We start from the raw sequence: 25,899 nt of genomic DNA, 5'->3' as shown, positions 1-25,899 counted from the left end.
AGTGGAATATCTGGTCCAGAACCCTAAAGCAAATCATAATCAATGAACTCTTTAGGAATGCTAGTCAAAATGTCCTTTGCTTTCAGTTTTGACTCGTCTTCATCAAATGCATGTTCTTCCTCATACATAAAATGTTAGCCTTTCACTGTCCATTTCAAAATCTTCCTTGTTAATATTAAATACAGTTTGAAAACAAAAGATTGAGGAACTGCTCATTTATTATCTATATGTGCATTAAGTCACTTGGTCTTTTGAGGTAACAACAAAGAAAAAGCAAACATAAAACCCTAAAACAAAAAGAAAAACCTTCTCCCTAGTAATCTGTTATAGATAATTTTCTGATTCTGAGTCTAGAATTATCATCTATGAATTTAAAGTTTTTATTGAAACTCTTGTTTCTTGTTATATAATTCATTTCTGTTTACTTATCCAGAGATTATTTCTAAATTTCATGTTCTCTTGCCTGTTATCTTGGAATTTGATGAAGAAATCTATACTTAGTCTGTAAAGTATCTCTCAAACTGACAATACTGCAGTTTAGTTAACTATGTTTATTATGCCCATGTCAAATATTGCTTATTTTAATACAGATTTTTTAGACTAACAAAATAGTACTTGGTTATAAGTGATGACATACATTAAGTATAAACATCTGATGATTATATTTCTTTTATATAACAGATCAACAATAGTTCTGAATCTAAATTCCTTTTAATGTAAGTTATTGAAACCAAGCACCTTCCTGCCTTGGGTGTTCATTTTTTAAAAAAGTTATTATTATTCGAATGTCTTTTTTAGGGCTGCACCAAAAGCATATGGAAGTTCCCAAGCTAGGGGTCCAATCTCAGCTTCAGCCACCAGCCTATACCACAGCCACAGCAATGTCAGATCTGAGCTGCATCCTTGACCTACATGGCAACACTGGATTCTTAACCCATTGAGCGAGGCCAGGGATTAAATCTGAATTGTCATGGATACTAGTTGAGTTCTTGACCCCCTGAGCCATAATGGGAACTCCTATTTTTATTATTATTATTATTATTTTTTTATGACCACACCCATGACATATGGAAGTTTCTGGGCCAGGGATTGAATCCAAACCACAGCTGTGACCTATGCTGCAGCAAGGTTACATCCTTAACCCACTGGGCCAGGCTGAAGACTGAACCCACACTGTCACAGAGACAATGTGGGATCCTTAACCTGCTGCACAGTGGGAACTCCTGGTGTTCATTTATAGTGGTGTAAAATTTAAAAATTAGTATCCACATACATACCAATGCAAAATTGTACAAAAATATTTGAGTATTGGAAACTAGCTGGAATGTAATATACCGCACAAATGAACCTTCCCACAGAAAAGAAACTCATGGAGTTGGAGAACAGACTTGTGGTTGCTGAGGGGGAGGAGGAGGGAGTGGGATGCACTGAGAGTCTGGGGTTAAAAGATGCAAACTATTGCATTTAGAGTGGATAAGCAATGAGATCCTGCTGTATAGCACAGGGAACTATATCTAGGTACTTATGATGGAACATGATGGAGGATAATGTGAGAAAAAGAATGTATATATATATATATACATATATATGTGTGTGTGTGTGTGTGTGTGTGTGTGCGACTGGGTCACTTTGCTGTACAGTAGAAAACTGATAGAACACTGTAAACAAACTACAATGGAAAAAATAAAAATCACTAAAAAAAGAATACTTTAAAAAATTCCTTTTTTCTTCATATTCACATCTTAATTGTATATGCTTACAAATTGAAATTTATTTTTAAAATATTCTTTTTGCAGTAAGTTCATTATCCCACCTAGATTGTAGATACAATGATTTCCGAAGAGATTAGAAAGAGAGTAATATATTTAAAGAATCAGAATTCTCTGAGCAACGACATCCTCAAAAAGGTCTTGTTTTCATTAATATGCCATTGATAGCAGAGAGGATGGGTGACTGTTCTTCATAACCGGTTCACTGTGGACAGGAAGTGACTGCCTTCCCAGGCAAGGAGATCCTGAAATCACAAGCTCCAGCCTCCATCAATGACAACAGGATTACCTGTTACGTAGGCAGACTGCAGTGATAAACACAAAAAGAAAGAACGATTAACCAGATGTGTGTTCCTTCAGTCTTCCTGACTGAGATAGCTCATCAATTTATTTTCATAGTACCAGGAAAATGCACTTAACAAAGAGAAATCAGGAAAATATAATTAGATTTCCGATGAGTTAAAAGTGCTGATTTTTCTCGGGATCTGGTGCTAACTGGTCTCTGGCTAGTGGCTGAACACATGTCACATTCTGAGGGTGTTTAGACTCAGAATCAGAAAATTAAGAAATCTTATGATATATTGCCGTTCCCCAAACTTGGATAAAGTATAGGCTAAAATAGTACGTTTTTGTTTTGAAACTCAAAAGTATTGTAAGCTAGTTGAGTTGTGTGCCAGTAATAACTTTTGGCATAATCAAGCGTGCGAAAGTGGTCACAACAATTACCAAACAGAATTAAAAAAAAATGTACATTTAGTTAATCAATAAACATGGGTAATTCCAGGAACTTATTAAGCACATTAAATGTGTTTTTAAAGTTTAAAGGAATAGGAGTTCCCATCGTGGCACAGCAGAAACGAATCCGACTAGGAACCATGAGGTTGCGGGTTCGATTCCTGGCCTCGATCAGTGGGTTAAGGATCCGGTGTTGCCGTGAGTTTAGGTCGCAGACATGGCTTGGATCGGCGTGGCTGTGGCTGTGCTGCAGGCCGGCATTTGTAGCTCCGATTCAACCCCTATCCTGGGAAACTACATATGCCGTGGATGTGGCCCTAAAAAGAAAAAAAAAAAAAGTTTGTATGAATAATAATTATAATAATCTACTAACCAAAAAATATTCTATACTAGTTTCAGACATCCAAATCTGTACAAAACTAAAGGAGTTAAAAAATAAGGTTTTTTTTTTTTTTTCCATAGAAGCTGAAGTGATTCTTGTGGTAGAGAATTAAAAATGTTTTAATTTAAATATGGATAATGAGGACTCAAATTGATGTTCTTAGTTTTAAATTCACCTGATGTCTGAAACAATGGCAGAGGCAGGAAGGAAAGACATCATATAGGAGTAAAGAGTGTTTTAAAGTTCATTATATGACAGCTGATCATCTAAAGTAGGTAAACAAGGTTAGTTACTCTACCAAGCAACCACTCCGAATCCCCCAAGTTTTTTTTAAAAGGCAAGCTTTCTGTTTTACATATGGACTCTTCTGGACCTTTCTAAAAGGACAAAGGTCCTTTTGTTGCATATTCCAAGCTAGAACATGCCCAAATACTTGGCAACCTAAGCTCTGGCAAAACAAGGGCAACTTAGCTTATCAGCAGTACCCACAAAGCAAAAGAGCTCTTCGGAAGATACAGATTCAGAGACATCAAAACGTCAAGGTACTCTCTTCATCATAATCTATCTAGCAATTTTCTCAGCTGTGGACAACTGTTGCTAAGAGTTCTCAGAAGTAACTGTTCTGTTATTAGCATATTGCAACCTCTGTATTTGTCCCCGTCACCAACCACCTGCTGTACTCCAAGTCACAGTAAAGAAGAGCTGACTGACTGATCAATAATACACCTCCGCACTCACCCCGACTCCCCTTTCCTCTGTCTTTTCTCTCATAGTTCCCTGGTCATGTACTATTCAAAAGCATAAAACAGGGGATGTCCTTGTACTCCATACCTTATAGCTTCTGTTTTCACAGCCCTATGCCATTTAAAAATACACAGCAGCCATTAAACAAAAACTGATTACTAAATAGATGCAAAGTGGAAAGAGAATGAAGAACTTCCATATAGGATGATAAACAGGTAGGAATTTGTAGGGAAAAAAAAAAAAGAGGTAGTGGGATTCTTCTAAATAAGTCACCAGTAAAAATGAAAACATCAGATGCTAATTCTGTGTCTCCTGGACACAATTACACCTCTGCCTTCATTTCACAATTAACCCTGCCTTCATTTCACCTGAAGCTCTCATCATTTGGGAAGATCACTTGATTTATATTGCATTATGCTTTCCCAAACTGTAATTTTGGAAAGCAGTTATAAAATCAAGCAATTTAATTTTTTTCCATCCTCTACCACTTCATTTGCTATCAGATTTAGTGACACAGGAAGCTGAATGAGAAAGAGTTGCTGGCTCAGATCAAAGTGGCTTTTCTTTGAGCAAATTAAATCAGAATTTATCCCTGCAGTATAAACACACCATCCCAGCATCCATATGCCCTAAAATCACATTATTTTGATGAGCACATTGTGGTCAAATGTGATTGAGGATAATGAACTCCCTGGGAAGAACAGTGCTTACTTCATCAGAGGCCAAGTACACGCAGAGCAGGGCTACTTCTTCTGCGGTTGCAAATCTTCCTGTTTTCTGTCTCTTTAGAAAATCGCTCAGTGCCTGTAACCAGAAACCATACCAGACATCAGTGATGTGAACTGAGGTATGAACTCACCTGCAACTCCTTCGGGAGGTCAAAGGCAAGAGGAATCTACAAAGGTACCATTGGCTTGCTGCCCTGGTTAATCATAAATGATATAGGACACAGGAGAGTATTGTTAAAAACATTAATTGTGGACCAAGTACGACTCTGGTGACTTCCTAGCTATTCAAACTATTTCTGTTTTTCTAAACATTACAGACACTGTGACAGATCAGAAAGCTAATATTAAAGAAGAGGGCATTTTTCGGAGTTCCTGTTATGGCTCAGCAGAAACAAACCCGACTAGTATCCACGAGGATGCAGATTTGATCCCTGGCCTCGCTCAGTGGGTTAAGGATCTGGCGTTGCTGTGAGCTGTGGTGTAGATTATAGATGTGGATCTGCTGGTGGTGTGGCTGTGGTGTAGGCTGGCAGCTGTAGCTCCAATTCGACGCCTAGCCTGGGAACTTCCATATGCCACAGGTGCAGTCCTAAAAAAAAAAAAAAAAAAAAAAAAAAAAAAAAGAGGGAATTTTTATATTTTTTGAAAATGTGATAAATACATACATAACAAAATTTACCATCCTGACTATTTTTAAGTGTCCAGTTCAGTAGTGTTAAGTATATTCACACTATTATGCAACAAATCTCCAGAGCTCTTTCCATCTTGCAAAACAGAAACTCTTTACCCATTAAATAATAACTCCCATCTCCTCTCCCCCAGCCTCTGGCAACCACCCTTCCACTTTCTGTCTCTACCAATCTGTCTACTCTGGGTCAGGAAAGGGCAGGTCTTTAAAGTAGAAGATTAAAATAGTAGACATACCTCTTCAGGATTTGGTCTAGCTTGTATTCTTTCTTGCAGAGAGGGGGTATCAACGGTACCTAAATCAAAGGGAAGCATTCAGCTTGGTAACTTAGACTGAAAAAGAAATGGACTATTACACTTTAAACTTTCAATTCAATACAAGACAATAATCAGTGAAATCCTTCTCCATCACTTAGAAGGACAATTTCATCTCTACCTGTCTGCCCTTTTATTTAATAGGCTTATAACTTCTTTAGTAACATCCATGATTTTTAAAAACACATTCTCCAATTCTTTGTGGCACCAGTCCGGGACTCTGGGCGAAGCAGCCAGCATTTCCAAGAACACAGTTTAGTCACATTACACTGACATGATACTGTATGGATCTTAAGCACTTTTATAGGTATTACCTGTTGATCTTCATAACAACCCCGAGATGTGGCTAAAATCATGGATGTTCTTTACCAGTACAAGCACCCAGACCAGACGGGTTTAAGGCTCTCAAAACCACTCTTCCCTGTCAAGTTCCCTCTGGGGGTCTTCAGGGACAACTCACTGCCTGTCACAGTCCTCAATAATTTAGGTGGCTCTAAATTTTCCTCATTATCTTACCTATTTTCATTGGTTTCAAATTTAATTGTTTCATGTTTCTTATCAAAAGATATAACTTAAAATTATTTTACTTTAGAAAAGGAAAAATAAGAACGACACTAAATTTTTTAAAATCCCACCTAGTTCACCTTCCTATAGAGCAAATGGCCAGACATTTTTGTTCACTTAGGTCATCTGTAAGCTCTCTTTAGAGGGCCCTTCTTCTGGCTGACAGTACTCCAGGAGACCACACGATCTTTTCCAAGGTCATAACAAATGATTTCACAGTCACACCCTCAGCTCCATCCTTAGACCTTGCTCTTGGGTGTGCCATAGATTTGCTGTTTGCTCAGAAACCATTTAATTTTATTTTTAGCCTTTTAAAAAAAAAAATTTTTTTAGGGCCACATGTGCAGCATATGAAAGTTCCCAAGCTAGGGGTCCAGTCATAGCTGCAGCTGACGGCCTAGCCCACAGCTGCAGCAACACGGGATCCAAGCCACATCTGCAAACTACACCACAGCCACAGCAACGCTGGATCCTTAACCCACTGATTGAGGCTAGGGATCGAACCCGAATCTTCATGGTTACTAGCTGGGTTTGTTACCACTGAGCCACAATGAGAACTCTCTCTTATTATCATTTGCCATTTCTCTAGAGAGGCTGGGAATCTTCAAAATCTGCAAATCTTGGCCCCTTTTTGTTGAAAAGCCTTTTCCTTAACTTGTGTCTTTGCTCTCATGTTTCACTGTAAGTGGGCGGCACTATCAACACCCTGGTGGCAGTTGCCTTGGCTATGTCCCCAGCTTCATCAGGAACATTTTGTACCCTCCATGGTACTGCAGGCAATAGTCTTGATGAAGTTTCTTTTTCTGTTGTTGTTGATAAAATTTCTTAAACCACATAACAAAAATTCCTTTGTATCTGGTTTCCCATGATATTTTCCTACTTCCCTCATTAGTAGCCTCCTAAAGTCCGCAATTCTACCAAGGGCATGGATGGCCAAAAAACACATGAAAAGATGCTCAATGTCACTAATAACTAGAAAAACACAAACCAAAACTACTACGGAGTATCACCTGACACCAGCCAGAATGGCCATCGTCAAAAAGTCTATAAACAACAAATGCTGGAGAAGGTGAGGAGAAAAGGGAACCTTCTTACACTGCTGGTGGGAAGGTACATTGGTGCAACCACTATGGAAAACAGTATGAAGGTTTCTCAAAAAACTAAAAACAGAACTACCATATGATCCAACAATCCTACTCCTGGGCATGCATCTACCTGGAGAAAACCATAATTCAAAAAGATACACACCCCCCAATGTTCACTGCAGCACTATTTGCAATAGCCAAGACGTGGAAGTAACCTAAAGTCCATCGGCAGCAGAGTGGACAAGGAAGATGTGGTGCATATATACAATGGAACAATCCTCTGCGATAAAAGGAATGAAATGATGCCATTTGCAGCAACATGAATGGACCTAGAAATTGTCATACTAGGTGAAGTTAGACAGTGAAAGACAAACATCAAGTATCATTTATATGTGGAATCTAAAAAAAGGATACAAATGAACTTATTTGGAGTAGAAACAGACACACCGACTCCGCAAAACTTATAGTTACCAAAAGGGACAGGTGGGCATGGATGGATGGACTGGGGGTTTGGGACTGGCAATATGCACACGGAGGTATATGGAATGATTGGCCAACGGGGGCTTACTGTATAGCACAGAAAACTCTACTCAATATTCTGTGATCATCTATGGAACGTGCGTATATGTATAACTGATCACTTTGTTGTATAGCAGAAATTATCACAACCTTGTAAATTAACTATACTTCAATAAACTTAAAAAAAAAAAAAGGGTGTGCTCAAGTCACCTAAGCTTTCACTTTACGTTCTCCTCAAAAATCCTTAAATCTTTGGAGTTTCCTTTGTGGATCAGCGGTAATGAACCTGGCTAACATCCACGAGGACAAGGGTTTGATCCCTGGCCTCGCTCAGTGGGTTAAGGATCTGGTGTAACTGTGAGCTGTGGTGTAGGTTGCGGACGAGGCTCGGATCCCATGTTGCTGCAACTGTGAAGTAGGTTAGCAGCTGCACCTTGGATTCAACCCCTAGCCTGGGAACTTCCATATGCCGCAAATGTGGCCCTAAAAAGCAAAGAAAAAAAAAATCCTTAAATCTTTAACAGATTCCTCCCACTGAGTCAAATGCACAGCACATCTTACCTACAGCCAGTATTACATGAACACTGTAGAGAAAGCCTGTGCCTCCCACTTAATTCCTCTGTCATCTGACTCTGCTGTGACAAGGCATAGACTAACACACCGTGTCACTGTCCATACCAGTCTGGAGTTGAAGGGTTGTGACCATACCATCAGCACCACCCCTGACATACTCATCCCTTGTCACATTTTCTTCTGTGACTAGCTTAGTGAGTCACAGCTGGTTCCTTGTTCCAGAGAGTGTGATTATATACTTTCCAATCTTCTGAAAAGTCCAGTTTTAAAACAACCACATTTTCCAAATCATCGTGCCATTTATTCCACTGGATAAATGGCCCCAAGAATAGCTTTGACTCAGGCATCACTGGTGTGTATGTTAAAACCCGATGCAACTGTCCCTCCTGTATCTCCTTCTTTCTTAGTGTTACCTTTGTTTACCTTTCCAGTCCAAGAAAAATTAAGTGGAACACCTCAATCAAGGAAATTCTGTAGCTTGAAGGTTATTCAGTAGTTCCCCCCTTTTAACCAATAAGTCAGGGTTTTCACCTGAGAAGAGACTATGATGGATTACATCAGAATCTCCAAGCTACACACAGTGTTTGTCCCCCAGCAGCTTCTTCTCCCAATTCTGGGATGCCCCTCAGGTTTGAAAGGGTCCCACGGGTAACGGTGAAATGCTTCCCCTCACCGACCCCCTACCCCCCAATACCAGTTGTGAACTACTAAGAGAAACCATGATTCTGGAGATGCAATACTGAATTTCTTTTAAGAGAGGAAGTTGAAAATTCTTCCTAGGCACCCTGTACAGGCAGACTTTGTTTTACTGTGTTACACAGATCCTGTATATATATATATTTTTTTTACAAATTGAAGGTTTGAAGCAACCCTGTGTTGAGCAAATCTATCAGTACCATTTCTCCAATAGCATTTGCTCCCTTTGTGTCTCTGTGTCACATTTGGTAATTCTTGCAATATTTTGAACTTGTTCATTATATTTGTTATGATGATCTGTGAAAGCGATTTTTGATGTTACTGCTGCAAAAAGATTATGACTTACTGAAGGCTCAGGTGATGGTTGGCATTTTTCAGCAATAAAGTATGTTTAAGTTAAGGTATGCACATTGTTTTTTTTAGACATAATGCTACTGCACACTAATATGTGTTTTTTTAGACATAATGCTACTGCATGCTAATGCTATTGCAACATAATTTTGCATGGGGAAACCAAAAAATTCATGTATGCAACATAGTATGCATGGGGAAACCAAAAAATTCATGTGAGTATAGCTTTATTACAGTATTTGCTTTGCTGTGGTGGTCTGTAACCCAGCTGGAAGTATCTCCAAGGCATGCCTGTGTTCATTTTGGATTGGTTGAAACAGGTGAAAGGGCATATCTATTTAATAGACACCCTACAGGTATTAAGAAAATGAGACATTATTCCTAAGAAATAAGTTATTGAATACTTCTGTTTGGATAAATTGAATGTCCTTTCTACTAATATAAATTCAGCTATTCTCTTTTCCTTTATAAGAGGGGCCAGCATGCTTTTTGGTTGAAAGCAAGAATGGAAATGTTTTCAGCTTTGAGAACCATTTGGACTGCAGCAGGAAAGCAGACTTAGCCAATACAAAAGCAAGCTGCATATGCTCCAGTAAAACTGTGTTTACAAAACAGGAAGTGGGCCAGATCTGGAAGGCAGGCCATAGTTTGTGGACCCCCTTTTTATAGCACAAGGGAAGGTGTTAATCTCTCCTTTTTATTTATAGGGGCTCCAGGTGATTTACATGACTCGGTGGCTCCCTATGTTCCAGAGCCCCCTCTTTCTTCCTACTGTCCCGTGAGAACGGTCTCCTTTTCATCTTTCCCCTGACAAGGTCATCCCAGGCCTGCTTCCAAAACACCAAGCCCTGGCCAGTTAGGCCTCTTAACCACAGGGTTTGGAATTGCCCCAAACACCCAAGTAGCATTTAAACCTTTTGCGTCTGTTAAACCAAAATGGCATCATTTGTGCTGAAGCCCATGCTGTCACACCCGGATTTAGTGCCTAACGTAACTGCAGAATCGACCTTCACCAGAAAAGGAATCACCCAGTCTGGAACTTTCTGGTCAGCACCAATGAGGTAATGGGGCCCCTTGGCTCCTTCTCTATCCCCCTAGAGGAGGAAGAAGCAGCAATATGTATGGTAAAACTGGCACAGTCCCCTCCCCATAAAAAAGATGTCCTGTCCCAGAATAACCTGTTATTTTCTTTTGCAAACGCCCTCCTTTTGCCTGCCCTGCCCTCCTTTCTCGAAACACCTTCCATTGTGTTACCTCTTCTTGGAGCATCCATGGTGCTAGGTGGGATGCTGCCTGACTCATGAATTGTTGAATAAAGCCAACTAAAGCTTCAGATTTACTCCGTTGGAAAAAAAAATTTTTTTAAAACACATCTGCAAGTTATTCCTCATTTCTTAGGATCTCTTTTCCAACTTACCCTTGGATGGTTATAAGCCAGACTATTTTTCTTTTGAACTTTTCCCCGTGACAATACAGGTGGTAAACAAGCTCATATAGACACCTTTTACAGTGGCAGCTGGGATGTCAGAAAGGACAATTTCACAGCCCGGCAGTGATGAACTCACCTGGACACACACAGTTGCACCGAATGCCTTGCTGGATGAAGTCTGCAGCCACGGACTTTGTGAGGCCAATTACAGCTGCCTTGGTTGCACTGTACACACACCTGTTCACAACTCCTGAGAATGAAGGGAAAGTTCAACAGTTGAAGGAGTAAAAAACATAGTCTCCTTTAGGAAGGAACACAAATGATTATCCCCGTGGAGTTCCCTGGTGGCGCAGTAGGCTAAGGACCTGGCATTGTCACTGCTGTGGCTTGGGTTGCTGCTATGGTGCAGGTTTGATCCCTGGCCTGGAGACTTCCACATGTCATGGGTGCAGCCAAAAAAAAAAAAAAAAAAAAAAAGGGAAAGGAGGAGGAGTTCCCGTCATGGTGCAGCAGAAATGAATCCGACTAGGAACCAGCAGGTTGTAGGTTCAATCCCTGGCCTCGCTCAGTGGGTCAAGAATCTGGTGTGCCGTGAGCTGTGGTGTAGGTCGAAGATGTGGCTTGGATCCTGTGTTGCTGTGGCATAGGTTGGTGGCTACAGCTCCCGAATCAAACCCTAGCCTGGGAACCTCCATATGCTGTGGGTGCAGCCCTAAAAAGCAAAAAAAAAACCCAAAAAACAAAACAAAACAAAAAAACAAAAAGCCAACCCCCCCCCAAAAAAAACCACAAACCAAAAAACAAAAAAAAAAATAAAGGAAAGAAAAAGCATCCTGAGTAACTACTGTCATGCTTCCTCATACTCCATCGTTTTTAAACATTGATTTCAGGATTTCATTGCCCTTAATAAGACTAATTTCTGAACCCGGGAAAATAATGTCATTATTGACACAATTAAGTTGAGACTTCAGGTTTGAGATGCTGCGTTTATTTTTAATTTTTAATTTTTTTTTTTTTTTTTTGTCTTTTTGCCTTTTCTAGGGCTGCTCCCAAGGCATATGGAGTTCCCAGGCTAGAAGTCTAATTGGAGCTGTAGCTGCCAGCCTACACCAGAGTCACAGCAATGCGGGATCTGAGCTGCGTCTGCAACCTATACCACAGCTCATGGCAACACCGCATCCTTAGCCCATTGAGCAAGGCCAGAGATCGAACCCGCAACCTCATGGTTCCTAGTTGGATTCGTTAACCACTGCACCATGACGGGAACTCCTGAGATGCTGCATTTAAGTGACAGGAGTGAACTTAGTTTTTCATCGCCAGTGGGTAGAACCCTTAGCATATTCCAAAAGAAAATTACGGTAAAGCAGGGCAAAACAAAACACAACCCAAACAAACCCAGAGGCATAGGCATCTCTTTGCATTCTTCTCCAGGGTGGACTTACCACGGGTACCCTTGCTAAGAGAAGGGATGTTATCTCAGCAGTAGCTACTTCATTTCAAACTCAAAAACCCATCTGTTCCAAACTGCCACCATCCACCATCTCCATTTCTGCACTGCCATCTGGCCCTTCAACTTGACTTCTTACATAGGACTGGATCAAATGTATTTGTGAAGCACTCTCCAATTCACAGGCAAACAAACAAAAAAAATCCAAAAAAAGGTGAGTTCCCGTTGTGGCTCACTGGGTTAAGAATCTGACTAATATCCATGAGCGTGTGAGTTCAATCTCTGGCCAGCTTAGTGGGTTAAGAATCTGGCTACTGGGAGTTTCTGTCATGGCGCAGTGGTTAACAAATCCGACTAGGAACCACAGGTTGCAGGTTCGATCCCTGCCCTTGCTCAGTGGGTTAACGATCCGGTGTTGCCCTGAGCTGTGGTGTAGTTTGCAGACGCAGCTCCGATCCCGCGTTGCTGTGGCTCTGGCGTAGGCCGGTGGCTACAGCTCTGATTCGACCCCTAGCCTGGGAGCTCCCATATGCCACAGGTAAGGTCCTAAAACAAACAAACAAACAAACAAATCCAATCCACAGGCAGAGTTACAACATTGCAGGTACTGCGGCAGCACTTCGCACGAAGCTGTTCTCATCCTGTCACAGTGTAGGTGTGCATTTGCCTGACCCTCCCCTCTTTTGGTCCTCAATTCTTTGGGGTCAGGGACACCTAATGGGTGTTCAATACATCTTTTTTGATTAAGTCAATGGATAAGTGTTTTCTTCTCTACTTTGGTCTTCATTTCTGTATCTATCAGAAGGAATAAAAAGCAGGGCAAAGCAAATAACTTCTATTTAACTTTATAACCCTTTTGCTCTAAGGCAAAAGGGTTGGTAGTTAAAGAACTTAACGCCAATTTTTATTTTTTTTGTCTTTTTTTTACAGGGCTGCATCCGCAGCATATGGAAGTTCCCAGGCTAGGGGTCAAATCAAAGCTGCCGCTGCTGCTGGCCTACACCACAGCCGCAGCAACGTGAGATCTGAGCCGCGTCTGCAACCTCTACCGCAGGGCTCAAACCCGCGACCATCCTCATGGATACTAGTTGGGTTCGTTACTGCTGAGTCATGACGGGAACTCCATTACCAATTTTTAAAAAGCAGTTTTGAAGTTATGAGTGGGTTACATGATGTCGGCTATGCCTGTTTTCCAAACCCCCAGCTCCCGAAGGAGTGTGAGTACGTACAGCATAATTCCCAGAGGAACAGAGACCTACCTTTGATGCTGGAAGCCACAGAGGACATGTTGATAATGTTGCCAGATTTCTGAGCAAGCATCTGTCAAAACAAAACAAACACACACACACGAGGATGTTATTTGGCAGGCTAAAGACACTACCTCTTCAAAAGATGTGCATTTACTTACGGTTTGCAGAAACATTTTATTAGCTATTAACATGAAACACTGTTAAGCAGTCTGAACCGTCTCACCCAGTCACTGCTGGGAATTGATGGCTTGTGCACATCCCTGGGGGTCACCGCCTTTCTGTGGCACAAGAGCATCAGAAAGACCAAAGAAGGAGCTCTGAGCTAAACGAAATGCTAATCAATGTTAACATCACTGATGCTGGAAAATTCTTACTTCAGTCAACACGTATTTGTTGAATGACTCCTGTGGTCAGGTACAGTGCTAGGTTCAGGAGATTCAAAGATAAACAACTCAGTCTCTGACATATAGAGTTGCCAGTCTGATTGGAGTGGCTGATATAACCTGCATCCAGCAACAGCGCAGACTGTTACAGAGAAGCGGGGGGAGAGGCTGGGTTTTCTTGGCCACGCACACAGCATGTGGAGGTGTCTGGGTCAGGGATGGAACCCGCACCACAGCAGTAGCTCAAGCCACAGAAGTGACCTCCAGCTGGACTGACAACTTAGATTCATTTATTCATCCAACAAATGTTTGCTAAGCACCTCTATGTGCAAGAGACTCTTTAAGATAACAGCAAAGGAGGAAAACGCCCCCAAGTAGCCAAGACCTCCCTAAATCCTTGTTGTAACTAATTTCTTCTGGTGGACGTTGGATTCTGCATTTTCCTCTTTTCACAGTACCTTTAAATTTGTTCTTTGCCTTTTGACTGCTTTTCCAGTCTTGGGATGGTTTTCTGTATGCTCATCCATGAACAAAAATTTCCTAAAAGTGTTCCTCAGTTTTGACCACCTGACCTTTCCAATGTGCCTAGTTTCCAAATCCTGGCTTCCCCTGGAAAGTTCTAACCTGGTATATGTGTGTCATGGTTTGTGAACATAGCCAGAGCTGGAAGGGATTGTGTCATCTATCACCCTAATTTTGAATAGAAGCAATGAATGCTGAGAAAGCACAAGTGCCATCTCCCAGGTCATGGGGTGAATTAGGGGCAGAGCTGGGGCTGCGCCAAAGGCCCTCTGCTGCCAGATTCCAAAATCCGAGGTCAGGTTGGTTACGGTCACTTTAGCAAGTGTGGCACTGACTCCTTTTGATTCCCTGTTCCAGTCATTAATATCTCTTGGGATTTTTTTTTTTTTTTTTTAACAAATGAGTGTCATTGGCTTACATGGATTACTGTTACGGTGCTTTAAATCATAGGCAAACTCACTAATTTGCAAGCTAGTGTTTGATATTTTAAAAGTTAACACTTAACAAGTTTAAATTTCAGCTCCACAATACCCCATAACTACTTCCTTACCTGATCCTTGTCAAGCATTCAGTTTTACATATATCTCATGCACAGGCAACAGTCTTACCCATCTGACCTAAGCTTTCCTCTTTTACTGCTCTTCCTCATATCCCACGCTAAAGGTTAGTCTTAAAAAAATACATTTACGTTCCGAACAACAGATTTCATGAACTCCAAATAGGAAAAAAAAAAGGGGGGGACAATTTATCTTTTTAAAGAATTTGCCAGCTCAACATTCAATAGGCCAATTCAAAAATTCCTTCTAGGTGCTAAACAAGCAGACTGAGAAATGCCTTTGTTACTAAGTCAATTCTCTAATTTTCCTTTCAACATTCATCTGCACCCTCTGACATCAGGCTGAAGGTCCAGAGCAAAGTATCAGCCCTGCTTTGCCATCAAACAGCTCTTCTCCTGCCCCAGGTTGGGCAGCATTCAGTATCATCGGTCGGTCACCTAATCCAGCTGGGAAGGAAGAGTCAGATGGCTCTTCTGCATTTCATTAGAGTGCAGCTTACAACCTTGAACTGACCTGGTTCTCTACAAAAGTCAGTCTTGTTCATTGTCTGCTACGACTGGCTTATAAGCTCATTTGAAGTCAATGCTTTTCATATTTAATTTTTTTTTTTTAATGGCTGCACCTGTGGCATATGGAAATTCCCAGGCTATGGGTTGGATCAAAGCTGCAGCTGCAGTCTACACCAGAGCCATGAGAACACTGGATCCGAGCCACATCTATGACCTATACCAAAGCTTGAGGCAATGCTTGATCCTTTCACTGACTGGTCGAGGCCAGGGATTGAACCCACATTCTCACAGAGACTACATTGGGTCCTTAACCCACGGAGCCACAACGGGCACTCCAATGTTTTTCATACTTATATCCCCCTCCTCCAGAACACGTAGCATGGTGCTTTCTATCAAGAGGCACTTAATACTTATTTGTAAAATGAAATGAAAAATGACAAATTGTGTGAAGGCTGGCAAATTTAAGGGTAGCAGATTCACAAGGAACACTCTTTCCTTAGCATATGATATCTCACCTCTCTGGTACCTCTGTGGCTGAGCTGGAAATAGGAGTGCAAGGAGAATACTCAGGGTACAGAAAAGCAATGGGGTACATTCACCTTGAGAGTGTGTGCCAAGACACTGAAATCAAGAAGGAGCCCAGCTTCCAGGGTTCAAATCCTGGCTCCAGCTAGTTGCTAGCTACACGACCTCAGGCAAGTTACCTAACTTCCTAGTTTCATCCTTCTGCACAGTGGCTGCGATAAAGTAGTACCTTCCTCATTGGATTTCTTTGGTCCCACATGCCTTCTTACTGTCCCAATCCCTGGAACCCTCTTTCCAGATACCTGAATGCTCAGCTCCCTCGCTTCACTGGGATCCCTGTGAAAATTTCACCTGATCAGTGAGGAGTTCCTGGACCTCACTGATATCTGAGCTTCTTTTTAATTCACAATGCCTATAACCATACCACACACTCTGTTTATTTGATTATGTATTATCCTATTCCACCCTCTCAAACATAGGACCTCCCTTATCCCTTATGGGAAGGACATCTGCCCAGTTCTGTGATGTGCCTCCTGCGCCTGGAATGCAGCCTGGCGCGTGGTGCTCAACACTCCTGGGATGAATAAAGGGGAAAAGTAAATGAGTTAATTTCTATTAAATGCCTTGGTATAAATGTTCAATACAGGTTCGTCATGTTAGCTCTTATCACCCTTCAGCACACGTGGGGATGCTCCCTAGATGTCTGCCACGCAGACCTACTTCTCCAGTGCTGCATATTCCAGCGGGGGCGGTCCTCTTACTTTAGGAAGAAATGCCTTGATCATCAGGTACATGCTGCGGACGTTGAGATTCATTGAGAAGTCCCAGTCTTTCTCCTCACAGTCCAGGATGGTTCCGTGATGGACGAAACTGGAAGAATGATTAGACAATGGGGAAAACAATCATTTAAAAACATTTCTACTCTATTCCTTTATCCTTTTTATTATCATTTATTGGCTTAGACTGTAGCCCCTTCCCTTACCAAGATTGTTAATTTAAGCATAATATCACTTAGTACATTAGATGAGGAAGTATCCCAACAACATACTTTAGTTTATTTGAAGACAACATCTTTATTTTATTTTACTTATTTTCCTTTACTTAACTTTTTTACTTTATTTTATTCATTTTAATTTTCCTTTTATGGCCATACCTGTGGCTTATGCAAATTCCCAGGCTGGGGAACAAAGTGGCAATGCCACAGAGACAAGTCAGACCATCAACCCATTGCACCACAGTGGGAACTCCAACATCCTTCTTTTTTTAATTTTTTTTTTTTCTTTTGCCATTTCTCGAGCCGCTCCTGCGGCATATGGAAGTCCCCAGGCTAGGGGTCGAATCAGAGCTGTAGCCACCAGCCTACGCCAGAGCCACAGCAACACGGGATCTGAGCCGCGTCTGCAACCTACACCAGAGCTCAAGGCAACACCAGATCCTTAACCCACTGAGCAAGGCCAGGGATTGAACCCGCAACCTCATGGTTCCTAGTCGGATTCATTAACCACTGAGCCATGATGGGAACTCCCAACATACTTCTTTTAAAAGAAGCAGGAGTTTGGAGTCACCAAATATAAGAAAATCTACACCAACTGCATAGGAAACATCAATACCATTAAACATGCACAAATGAGAACAGGAACTGTCTTGACTCCTATTTCAAGAGCAACAGTGCCCTCAGGTGGCACAGATTTAACATTCTCAAGGGAAATGAAAACTGCAAGGAAAACAAGTGTCTCAAAATCTCAGGATAGCAAAGTAATACCCATACTGAACATTTCTAGCATACTGAGTAAACAAAGCAGAACAAAGCAAAACCTTTAAAATAAGCTTCACTCTTTTTTTAAGTCACATTTCCTAAAGCTTTCTAAACATTGGAGTCCTAATTGAGTTCACTGACCCTGGATCAAAGGTTTATAATTTATTATAAAATATTGTTGGTTGCAATAGCAAAATACACCATGCGCCAGTGCATTTCCAGTTCAACTGAATGACAGAAAGAACCACATATTATAACTCTGAATCTCTCATGCTGCTGAAAATATAATAGATGCTCCAAAACTAATTTTGCTAGTTGATTTTTTCACAGCTTTGGGTATATTCCCCTAAAAGGGATGAGCAGGTTACTTATAAAATAGATCAACATAAATTGTTGCTTTAATTTAATTTCCATACTTTGCAATATATGATAAATGATAGACAGACTAAGTTTTTTTTTTTTTTTTTTTTTTTTTGACTCTGAGTCATGATTGGGAAGAATCACAAAAATATTATTAGGAGGCTGGGGATTTTTCTATGCAGCATTGTAAATGGAACACTATATAAGAAAAGTGGAGTTTGAAGGGTATCTGCTGCGTTCCTATGTACTCACAGCAACGGTTGTGCCTGAGAAGGGACATTGGGTACTAGCACTTCCTGTATCTACATGTAATGACTCCAGTTTCAGGCTTTCATCATTTATGCATGATTCAGCAAGCTTGGTACCACCCTAATAAGTTCAATTAAGGCATTTTCTTTGGTGCTGTGTATAAAGGTACAACATGAAACTTCTTTTGCTGGGATTGACTGTCCCAATCGGAAACACTTGAGTTGGGAGGTATAAAGAACTTGATAGAATGTGCCAAAAAATTGGGAACATTTCCATTTCCCTAAGCGGAGTACTTGGCTTCTGGTAAATATACTCTGGTTAAGTAGTATTTTAAAGACGCTCTACTGGAAAAGTTTGCCACATTATTTTCTAAGTCCTGGTGGAACATCAATGACCAGGCCATTGGCAGGAGCCTGTTCCCAGCCTTGAGAAGAGCACTAGCTGCTCATTAGTACTGGCTGCCTGAGTGACCTTAACTGCTTCAAGCTTATGTCAATGTCTATGACTGTCCTACTTGCTGAATCTTACTTGTAATAAAAATTCTGTTTAAAATCTAGCTATTTCCCAAGGACTATATAATGGTTCACAATGAGTAATTTTGCCATATTCTCAAATTCTTTTGATAAAAGTTATGGGAAACTTTCTGTAAGGAGAATGAAATTAAAAAGTTATGAATTACCCAGCAACATTAAAGAGAACATCAAGCCTCTCAATGTCATTGGCGAACTCATCAATTTGTTTCTTCTTTGTGACATCAAGGACCCGAGTTTGAATACCTGAAGAATAAAACAAAGAACACAATTTGCCTATACCTATAAAGAATGTTTAACCTTGAAGATTTGGCTGTTTCGAGGTGTGAAGATGGCAATATCCGTCCAGTTAGGCTTTGCAGGATTGCTGATCATTAGCAGGTTTCCAGAATATTAAGACTCTCAGGAAAAATCTTGAAGTCCATCTTATTTTGACCTCCTCATTCTCCCTCCCTTTGTCTCCATTCTTTAAAATGAATGATAAAGGTCTTTTCTGAGTAAGAACTTCATAGTGAGGTATGAATGATCTATACCAGATGCTTCTCAGTAAGCAAGCAGTAATAGCTGAGAGCTGGCTCACTTTAGCCCATTCTTTCCCCCAGAGGTCAAGTCAGTGCTACAGCAATGGTGAACCATCTATGTGAAGGGGAAGGGCAGGAATGGAGAATAAGGGATTGTTTCAATTTGTGAACTTGACCTTAATGTTAATTCTGTAATTTTTTAGGGAGTTCTCATCATGCCTCAGCAGTAACAAATTTGACTGGTATCCATGAGGATGCCGGTTTGATCCCTGGCCTCTCTCAGTGGGTCAAGGATCTGGTGTGCTATGAGCTGTGGTGTAGGTCACAGATGTGGCTCAGAAGTGGCGTTGCTGTGGCTGTGGCTGTGGCTGTGGCCAGCAACTGTAGCTCTGATTCAACCCCTAACCTGGGAACTTCCATATGCTGCAGGTGCAGCCCTAAAAATACAAAAAAAAAAAAAAAAAAAAAGAAAAAAAAAAGAAAAAAAAATTCTATGATTTTTTTTTTTTGAAATGACTCTGTTGGCCAAGGGTATTATCCCTTATTTCTGGACTAAACTGCAAGAAGGAGATATAAAAAGGCAGAAGAAGGGGTGAAACACTTGAAAGCCAGACATGAGAGATCTACCATAGGGTCTGAGAGAGACACACCATGCTAGCTGCTAAAAAACACCTGGACATTCTTTAATGAAACAGCAGTCATTATTTTAATGTTTTTTAAAATATATATATATATATGGTTTATTTTATTATTCTTTTAGATATAGAAAGAAAAGTTCGTGAAAAGATTATAAATAAAGGGAAGACTGAAATTGAATTTCAGAAAGACTCGTTTTCCTTTGTGCTTTTCTAGTCTAACAACTTTATACTGATTTGTTGGAATTAAAATTCAGTATAGCCTAATATAGATAACTAGGTCAGTGAACTAATTTGTGTTTGATCACAGAAACGTCTATTTTGTCGAAACAGTCAACTTCCAGATGAATTCTCTGTTTTGATTTCTTTCAGAGTAAATTGCCTTTGATATTGGATTTAGGTTTAGTGTGGTGTGGTAAGGGGTAATACACACCAAAATAATTTGCGTTGTTTCTTTGGGTTTCTGGTTATGATATAGAATGTTAAGGCTGAGCTGTTTCCAATATGGTAGCCACCAGCCACACGTGGCTATTAAGCACTTGAAATGCAGCTGGTCTGAGTTGAAACAAGTAGTGAAATGTAAAATACACATGGATTTTGAAGATTTAGTATAAAAAGTGTAAAATATCCCATTAATAATTTTATAGGGAGTACATTACACTTATAATAGTTCAAATATATTGAGTTAAATAAAATATATTTTTAGATTTAATTTTCACCTGCTTCTGTTTACTTATTTGTTTATTTTTGGTTGAGCCTGTGGCATGCAGAAATTCCTATACCACGAATCAAACCCATATCATAGCAGTGACAATGCCAGATCTTAACCTGCTGAGCCACCAGGGAACACTCTTGGTTTATTTATTGACTGATTTATTTTGCTACACCTGAGCATGTGGAAGTTCCCTGACTAGGAACTGAACCCTGTCCAAGTTGCGACCTGAGCCGTAGCTGCAGCAATGATGGATCCTTAACCCGCTGTACCACATGGGAACTTTCCTCTGTTCACTTTTTAAATGAAAAATTTAAGTGTAAATTTTACTAGTAAATTTAAAATTATGCCTGTGGCTTACATCATGTTTCTCTTGGACAGGGCTGCCCTGAACGGGGGTGCAAGACACAGAGGTGAAAAGTTGTCATCAAAAGTTAACATAAAGACTGTTAAATAGGAATTCACATTGTGGCTCAGCAGGTTAAGAACACAACTAGTATCCATGAGGGTGCAGGGTACGATCCCTGGCCATGATGGGTTAAGGATGGGTTAAGGATCTGGCATTGCTGCAAGCTGTACCATAGGTCGCAAATTCAACTCGGACATTGCATTGCTGTGGCTATGACTTAGGTCGGCAGCTACAGCTCCAATTCAGCCCCTAGCCTGGGAACGTCCATATACCTCAGGTGTAGCCCTAAAAAAAGACTGAAATATTCACAGAGGATTTTGTAATTAGCTACTGAACCCTTCAACATGTTGGATAAATAAAAATTTTAAGTATATATCTTGAAAATTTTGTTTATACATTGCATTATACAGACTTGTCTGTAGGTTTGTAGAATCGGGCCAGTAGAATTGAACAGCTAAGGAATTTTTTTTCAACATGTCAGTACTACTAACACTTTATAATCCCTTGTAGACTCTGAATCGCAGGTTCAAGCTGTTGAGTTGCTTACCTGGGTAGTTTTCCAGTTCCTGAAGTTTGGACTCATTGATATCTGTGGCTATGACTTTGGCACCTTCTCTTGCAAAAGCCTGGTAGACACAATGCACAAATAAATCCTTTGTTTACTTGGTTAAACCACTCTCATGACTGAAAGTCATTTAGCCTTTCCCTCTTATCTTATTTTCATTGCCGTTTCCCTTATAAAATACGTGGAATCTCAAATTTTCAAGTAAATTGATAGTCTCATAACTCTGGAGTTCTATATCTGAATGGACATAATTTCAGAAAGCTGTGCACTCCTGTAGGACCCCTGCAGTAAATGTATTATGGTGCAGAGAAACTGAGGCAGAGAGGTAAGTTTCTCAGAGTCCAAGTTGATTAGTGATGTCGCCTAATAAGCATGTCAAGTATATTCATTCCTTCATCTATGTGGGGTCAGGAGTCGCTACCTTCTTTTTTCAACTTAAGACAACAGACGCACAAAAGAAAAAAAAAAAAAAAAGAGCGGATTAAATGACCATGGAATCTGTCCACACAATTCAATACCTCAAAAGTTAGCAAGAAAATAACAGGAGATAACTTACCAAGGCAGCTGCCCGGCCGATCCCCTGAGCAGCGGCTGTCAGGATGATGACCTTCCCATCAAGTCGACCCATAATTGAACCTGTGGTTTAACACGAAGGTGTGTTATTAATGGCTTTTACTGTAGGCATGGCCGTGTGCAGTAACATCTAGAAGGACGAGTTCAATGCCCTCCTTTAAGAACCCAAAGACAGTACTGCTGTACAAATATTTCCACCACTTGAGAATATTCCCATCATTCTCCGAGAATGCCTTCTTTCAGTGCTTAGCTTTGCTATGAAAAACCCACTGTAGGGCTAACTGGTGACAGACAGACATCAGCCTCTAATCCCCTGTTAGACTCCTTCAGTTCCCCAAGAGGACAGCCTCTGGTGCCGAGAGAGCAGGAGTGGAGTCCTTCCTTCCGCCCTAGAGGGACTCCATTCCTGCACACACTGATACACGGTCGTGCCCCGATGTGTCCTGACTGTCTGGGGCTGCTGCTTCCGTCTTCTCTTGGAAACTTCTGTTGGGGTTTGCACTATTAATTGTCTGTGTTTTTTCATAACCCTTGGGAAGATTTCACAGTTGTCCTCAGAAAATCATTAAAAAAAAAAAAAAAGAGTTGGAAAGTCAGACCATGTCCAATGCCCCCATTTTACAGATGAGAGAACTGATGTGAATTGCCCACGGTACAGGACTGGTCAACCAGCCGAGCCAGAAACTAAACTCAGGCCTCCTGACTCTTGCTGTGTGAACATTCCACTCGCCAACACTGTTGATCTTCTTTAAAGTTTAAGCATTCGGTAGGAACACTTCAACAGACACAATCAGTAATTTTTAAAGCGAGGACTGAGAAATTCTGACATGGGGGAAATGTGATGTGCAGGAGATATTTGGCCAGCATTTGGATTGTAGATTCAGGGTGAGAGGAATGGCTAGTGACGAGGAAAAGTGAAGAGTCAAATGATGGTCAAATGAGGCTGTCTGCAAGGAACCAGGTCCCTTCTCTCACCCTTTGGTTCTTAGTGTGTCTCTGACCACACACCGAGGCAGAAAATGGCTGCTATGTCCAATCAGATCTGTGTTCCAGGCAAAAAGAAGGAAAGGAGCAAAGGCCAAAAGTCTTGCGGAGGCCTCGCCTTTCTATTGAAGAAGGAAGCCCTTCTTAGAAATTCCAGCCTATGTTCATTGGTCAGCTCTGGCAGCAGAGGCTAAGAGTAGGAGTTTTGTTCATGTACAAAATAACCTCCACAGTCTGCTCAGTTACCTGCCTGATAAAGTACAGGTAGCTAGCAGCCTTGCCTGGATGGCTCTTGTGATTCAGTCACATCTTTTGAACTTATCTCTCTGCTCTCTTTCGCCAAACTTGACTTTGCCCTACCCAGTGTGCTCTGGCTTTCAAGCTCTCCAGGCTGAGAGCTAGTTACTCCTCTGTGCAATGGGCACGAAAGGATTTATGGAAAGAGCATGACACGATCAGGTGTACATTCTAGAAAGCTCACGTGGAGAACAGTCTAGGGACGGAGCCAGCAGGTGTGAGCAGGGAGGTTTCCTTCCAAGCTCTGGGCTTCAGTAGCGCAGAGATTGGTGGAGAAACAGCAAGTATGGAGAGCAGGGGTGGAGGGGGGACGTGTTTAAGAGATGACACAGGGCTTGGTCACCAGCGCACTAACCTCAAAGAGATAATGTGTTTTGCCCAGAGTTTCACGGCTGTGAATTCATACTGAGGCCTCTTGATTGTGGGTTCGAGCGAGAAGACCTGCGGTCCTGGTGTTCCTCTTGCGGTCCTCGCACACCCAGCGGAACTCTCTAAACCCCACGCGGCACCAGGAGCCTGTAGAACAGGGACCCGGTAACCGACCAGGAGGCCGGCGCTGCGCTCTCAAACCCATCGCTGAGTTTGTGCCGAGGCTACTTCCCCCTGGTCATTTCCAGTTGGTGTCGGAGAGCGGCCTCAATACTAAGCCAGACCTATTTCTGGGACACACCGAGTCCCTCCCGCCGGCCTCATGGACCCTCCCAGAAACTGCAGGACCCCGCAGGATGCGCCCATCAGCCCAGCCCGGCGTCCCACGCTCCTTCCTTTGCCGGCCCACTGCCCTCGTGGTTCATCGGCGCTCCGAGCCTTATCTGGTTCCCTCATTTTCTCTCACCCCACATTTCCCCTAATAAAACCCAGGCGTGTTTAACTCTGTCTTGGAGTCAGCTTCTCAGAGGGCCCCGGACTAACAATGCGTCCCAGGAACTGACTCCAGCGACGAGTTTACGACTTCACCGATGTTCTTGTGTTGACGGGGAAGCTGGTCTTTCACAGTGCCTGACCTACTCTGATGAAATGAATTTTTACTTTTTTTTTTTTTCCCATATACGAGCTATACATTTTCACTTAAAACAGGGTAAGCATTGAGAAATGTATTCAATAACTTAGGAAGTAAGAGACACCCCCCCCCATTAATCTTCCCTCCCCCAATCTTGAGTATGTTGTATTAAAAAGTTATTTTACGCTACTGTTATTAGTGACTTTTGGCCCATGGCACTGTGGAGGCAAATGCCAAAGGTTTCCCTGGGAATCTTTGACACCCTGAGAAGCACTTACTAAACAACTGCTGAAGCAAAGAGCAGTCCTTTTACTCACTCTGAAAACCTCCCCCTAGCTGTCCTCTCTGTCTTTCTGGGACCAGATTTTGGAGCCAAAGCCTTACTACTAGATAAAACTGCAGAATCACACTAAAATGGATTTACTTGAAAAAACGAGTGCAATCATTTGGTGAGATGAGGAAACTTTCAGTAAATACAATGTGAAAACCAGACAAGATAGACTTCTTACTCTAAATTTTGGAATCAAAGTGTTATTTTTTTTAAATTTTTTTATTTTTTTGCTTTTTTAGGGCCGCACCTGTGACATATGGAGGTTCTCAGGCTAGGGGATGAATCAGAGCTACAGCCACCAGCCTATACCACAGCCACAGCAATCCCAGATCCAAACTGACTACACCACAGCTCATAGCAATGCCGGATCCTTAACCCACTGATTGAGGCCAGGGATCGAACCTGCAACCTTATGGTTCTTAGTCGGATTCGTTTCTGTTGCACCTTGACCGTAACTCCCAAGGTGTTAATTTTTGATTAGCAGAGACACAAACAGAGTTTTCAGAAACTCTATCTTCATTAGCCAGGAAAAAAACCCCCATTTACAGACACTATAAAATCCTCTCTTCTTTGGCAACTCTGAGTTTCAAACCTGTTAAAAACCCATCCCTATCCTGATTCTTACTAAAATTATCTTGAAAGAGATAATGCGCAGAACAAAGTAATAGATACCTGACAATTAAACCTCTTCTTTTCCCAGTTCCAAGTTTCACTTAAAACATAAATATCTTACTTTAGAGCGGCAAAGTGATGGCGTCCTCCAAATCACACTGCACTGCGCACTACAAACTTAAGACCTTTGTGCAGAAGGAAGTCATGTACCCAATAATGCATCCTGGGATTTGTAGTTAAGACTGCTCCAGTTTTTAGAAAAGGGCATGCACATGCACATACTTTATATGTTATATGCTGCCATCTAGTGGGGCTAAGGTAGAACTGTTAACTCCAAGTACTTAGTGAAAAGTGGAAAAGCATCTTATTGCTCTCTTAGAATGTGGAAATCATTTTCTTCACCAAATTTACCTAAACCCTTCTCTTTTATTTGCAATGACTATATGCAGCTCTGGGGACATTCACGATTGGACGAGCCAGACATTTCATGTGGAAGTTAGCAACAAAACAGAAAGAATCTGGGTCATCGAAGGTACTGGAGCTTTTCTTCCTGGCCCTTGACCTGGATTGTTTTGAGGGACGGAAACAAAAATCC

The 25,899-nt window shown here is 41.4% G+C and overlaps 1 protein-coding gene across 4 annotated transcripts; it reads right to left on the bottom strand.

The window, feature by feature from the left end:
- Positions 1-200: 200 nt before the first annotated feature.
- Positions 201-25,478, bottom strand: BDH2 (3-hydroxybutyrate dehydrogenase 2). 4 transcript variants are annotated; one of them, XM_084973299.1, is made up of 11 exons: positions 25,365-25,478; positions 23,717-23,877; positions 22,064-22,143; positions 21,490-21,568; positions 18,815-18,911; positions 16,532-16,640; positions 13,284-13,344; positions 10,714-10,827; positions 5,283-5,341; positions 4,342-4,434; positions 201-2,074 (listed from the first exon to the last, which is right to left on the bottom strand). In XM_084973299.1, exons 3-11 carry the CDS (start codon positions 22,133-22,135, stop codon positions 2,021-2,023), a joined length of 738 nt encoding a protein of 245 aa, XP_084829425.1. In that variant the 5' UTR covers positions 22,136-22,143; positions 23,717-23,877; positions 25,365-25,478; the 3' UTR covers positions 201-2,020. The 4 variants fall into 4 exon arrangements, with proteins under 4 accessions (XP_084829425.1, XP_003357106.1, XP_013844819.1 ...); XM_003357058.5 differs by having other exon boundaries at positions 25,426-25,478; XM_013989365.3 differs by lacking the exon at positions 23,717-23,877.
- Positions 25,479-25,899: the final 421 nt, after the last annotated feature.

Source organism: Sus scrofa, chromosome 8 (genome assembly GCF_054392235.1).
Source record: "Sus scrofa isolate SSC_HxYL_T2T_F1_AM1 chromosome 8, Sscrofa_HxYL_maternal_Yorkshire_Landrace_v2.0, whole genome shotgun sequence".
In the NCBI taxonomy this organism is placed as follows: domain Eukaryota; kingdom Metazoa; phylum Chordata; class Mammalia; order Artiodactyla; family Suidae; genus Sus; species Sus scrofa.
This window is presented reverse-complemented; position numbering and strand designations above follow the sequence as displayed.

What these genes read in the sequence shown, in the direction of transcription:
- BDH2 (XM_084973299.1), bottom strand. Translation starts at nt 22,135, where the DNA reads ATGGGTCGACTTGATGGGAAGGTCATCATCCTGACAGCCGCTGCTCAG. An exon ending in TGTGGCTTCCAGCATCAAAG is followed by an intron (nt 10,828 to 13,283) that starts GTAGGTCTCTGT and finishes CTTCATTCTCAG; the next exon opens with GAGTTGTGAACAGGTGTGTG. An exon ending in GTGCAACTGTGTGTGTCCAG is followed by an intron (nt 5,342 to 10,713) that starts GTGAGTTCATCA and finishes CCTTTGATTTAG; the next exon opens with GTACCGTTGATACCCCCTCT.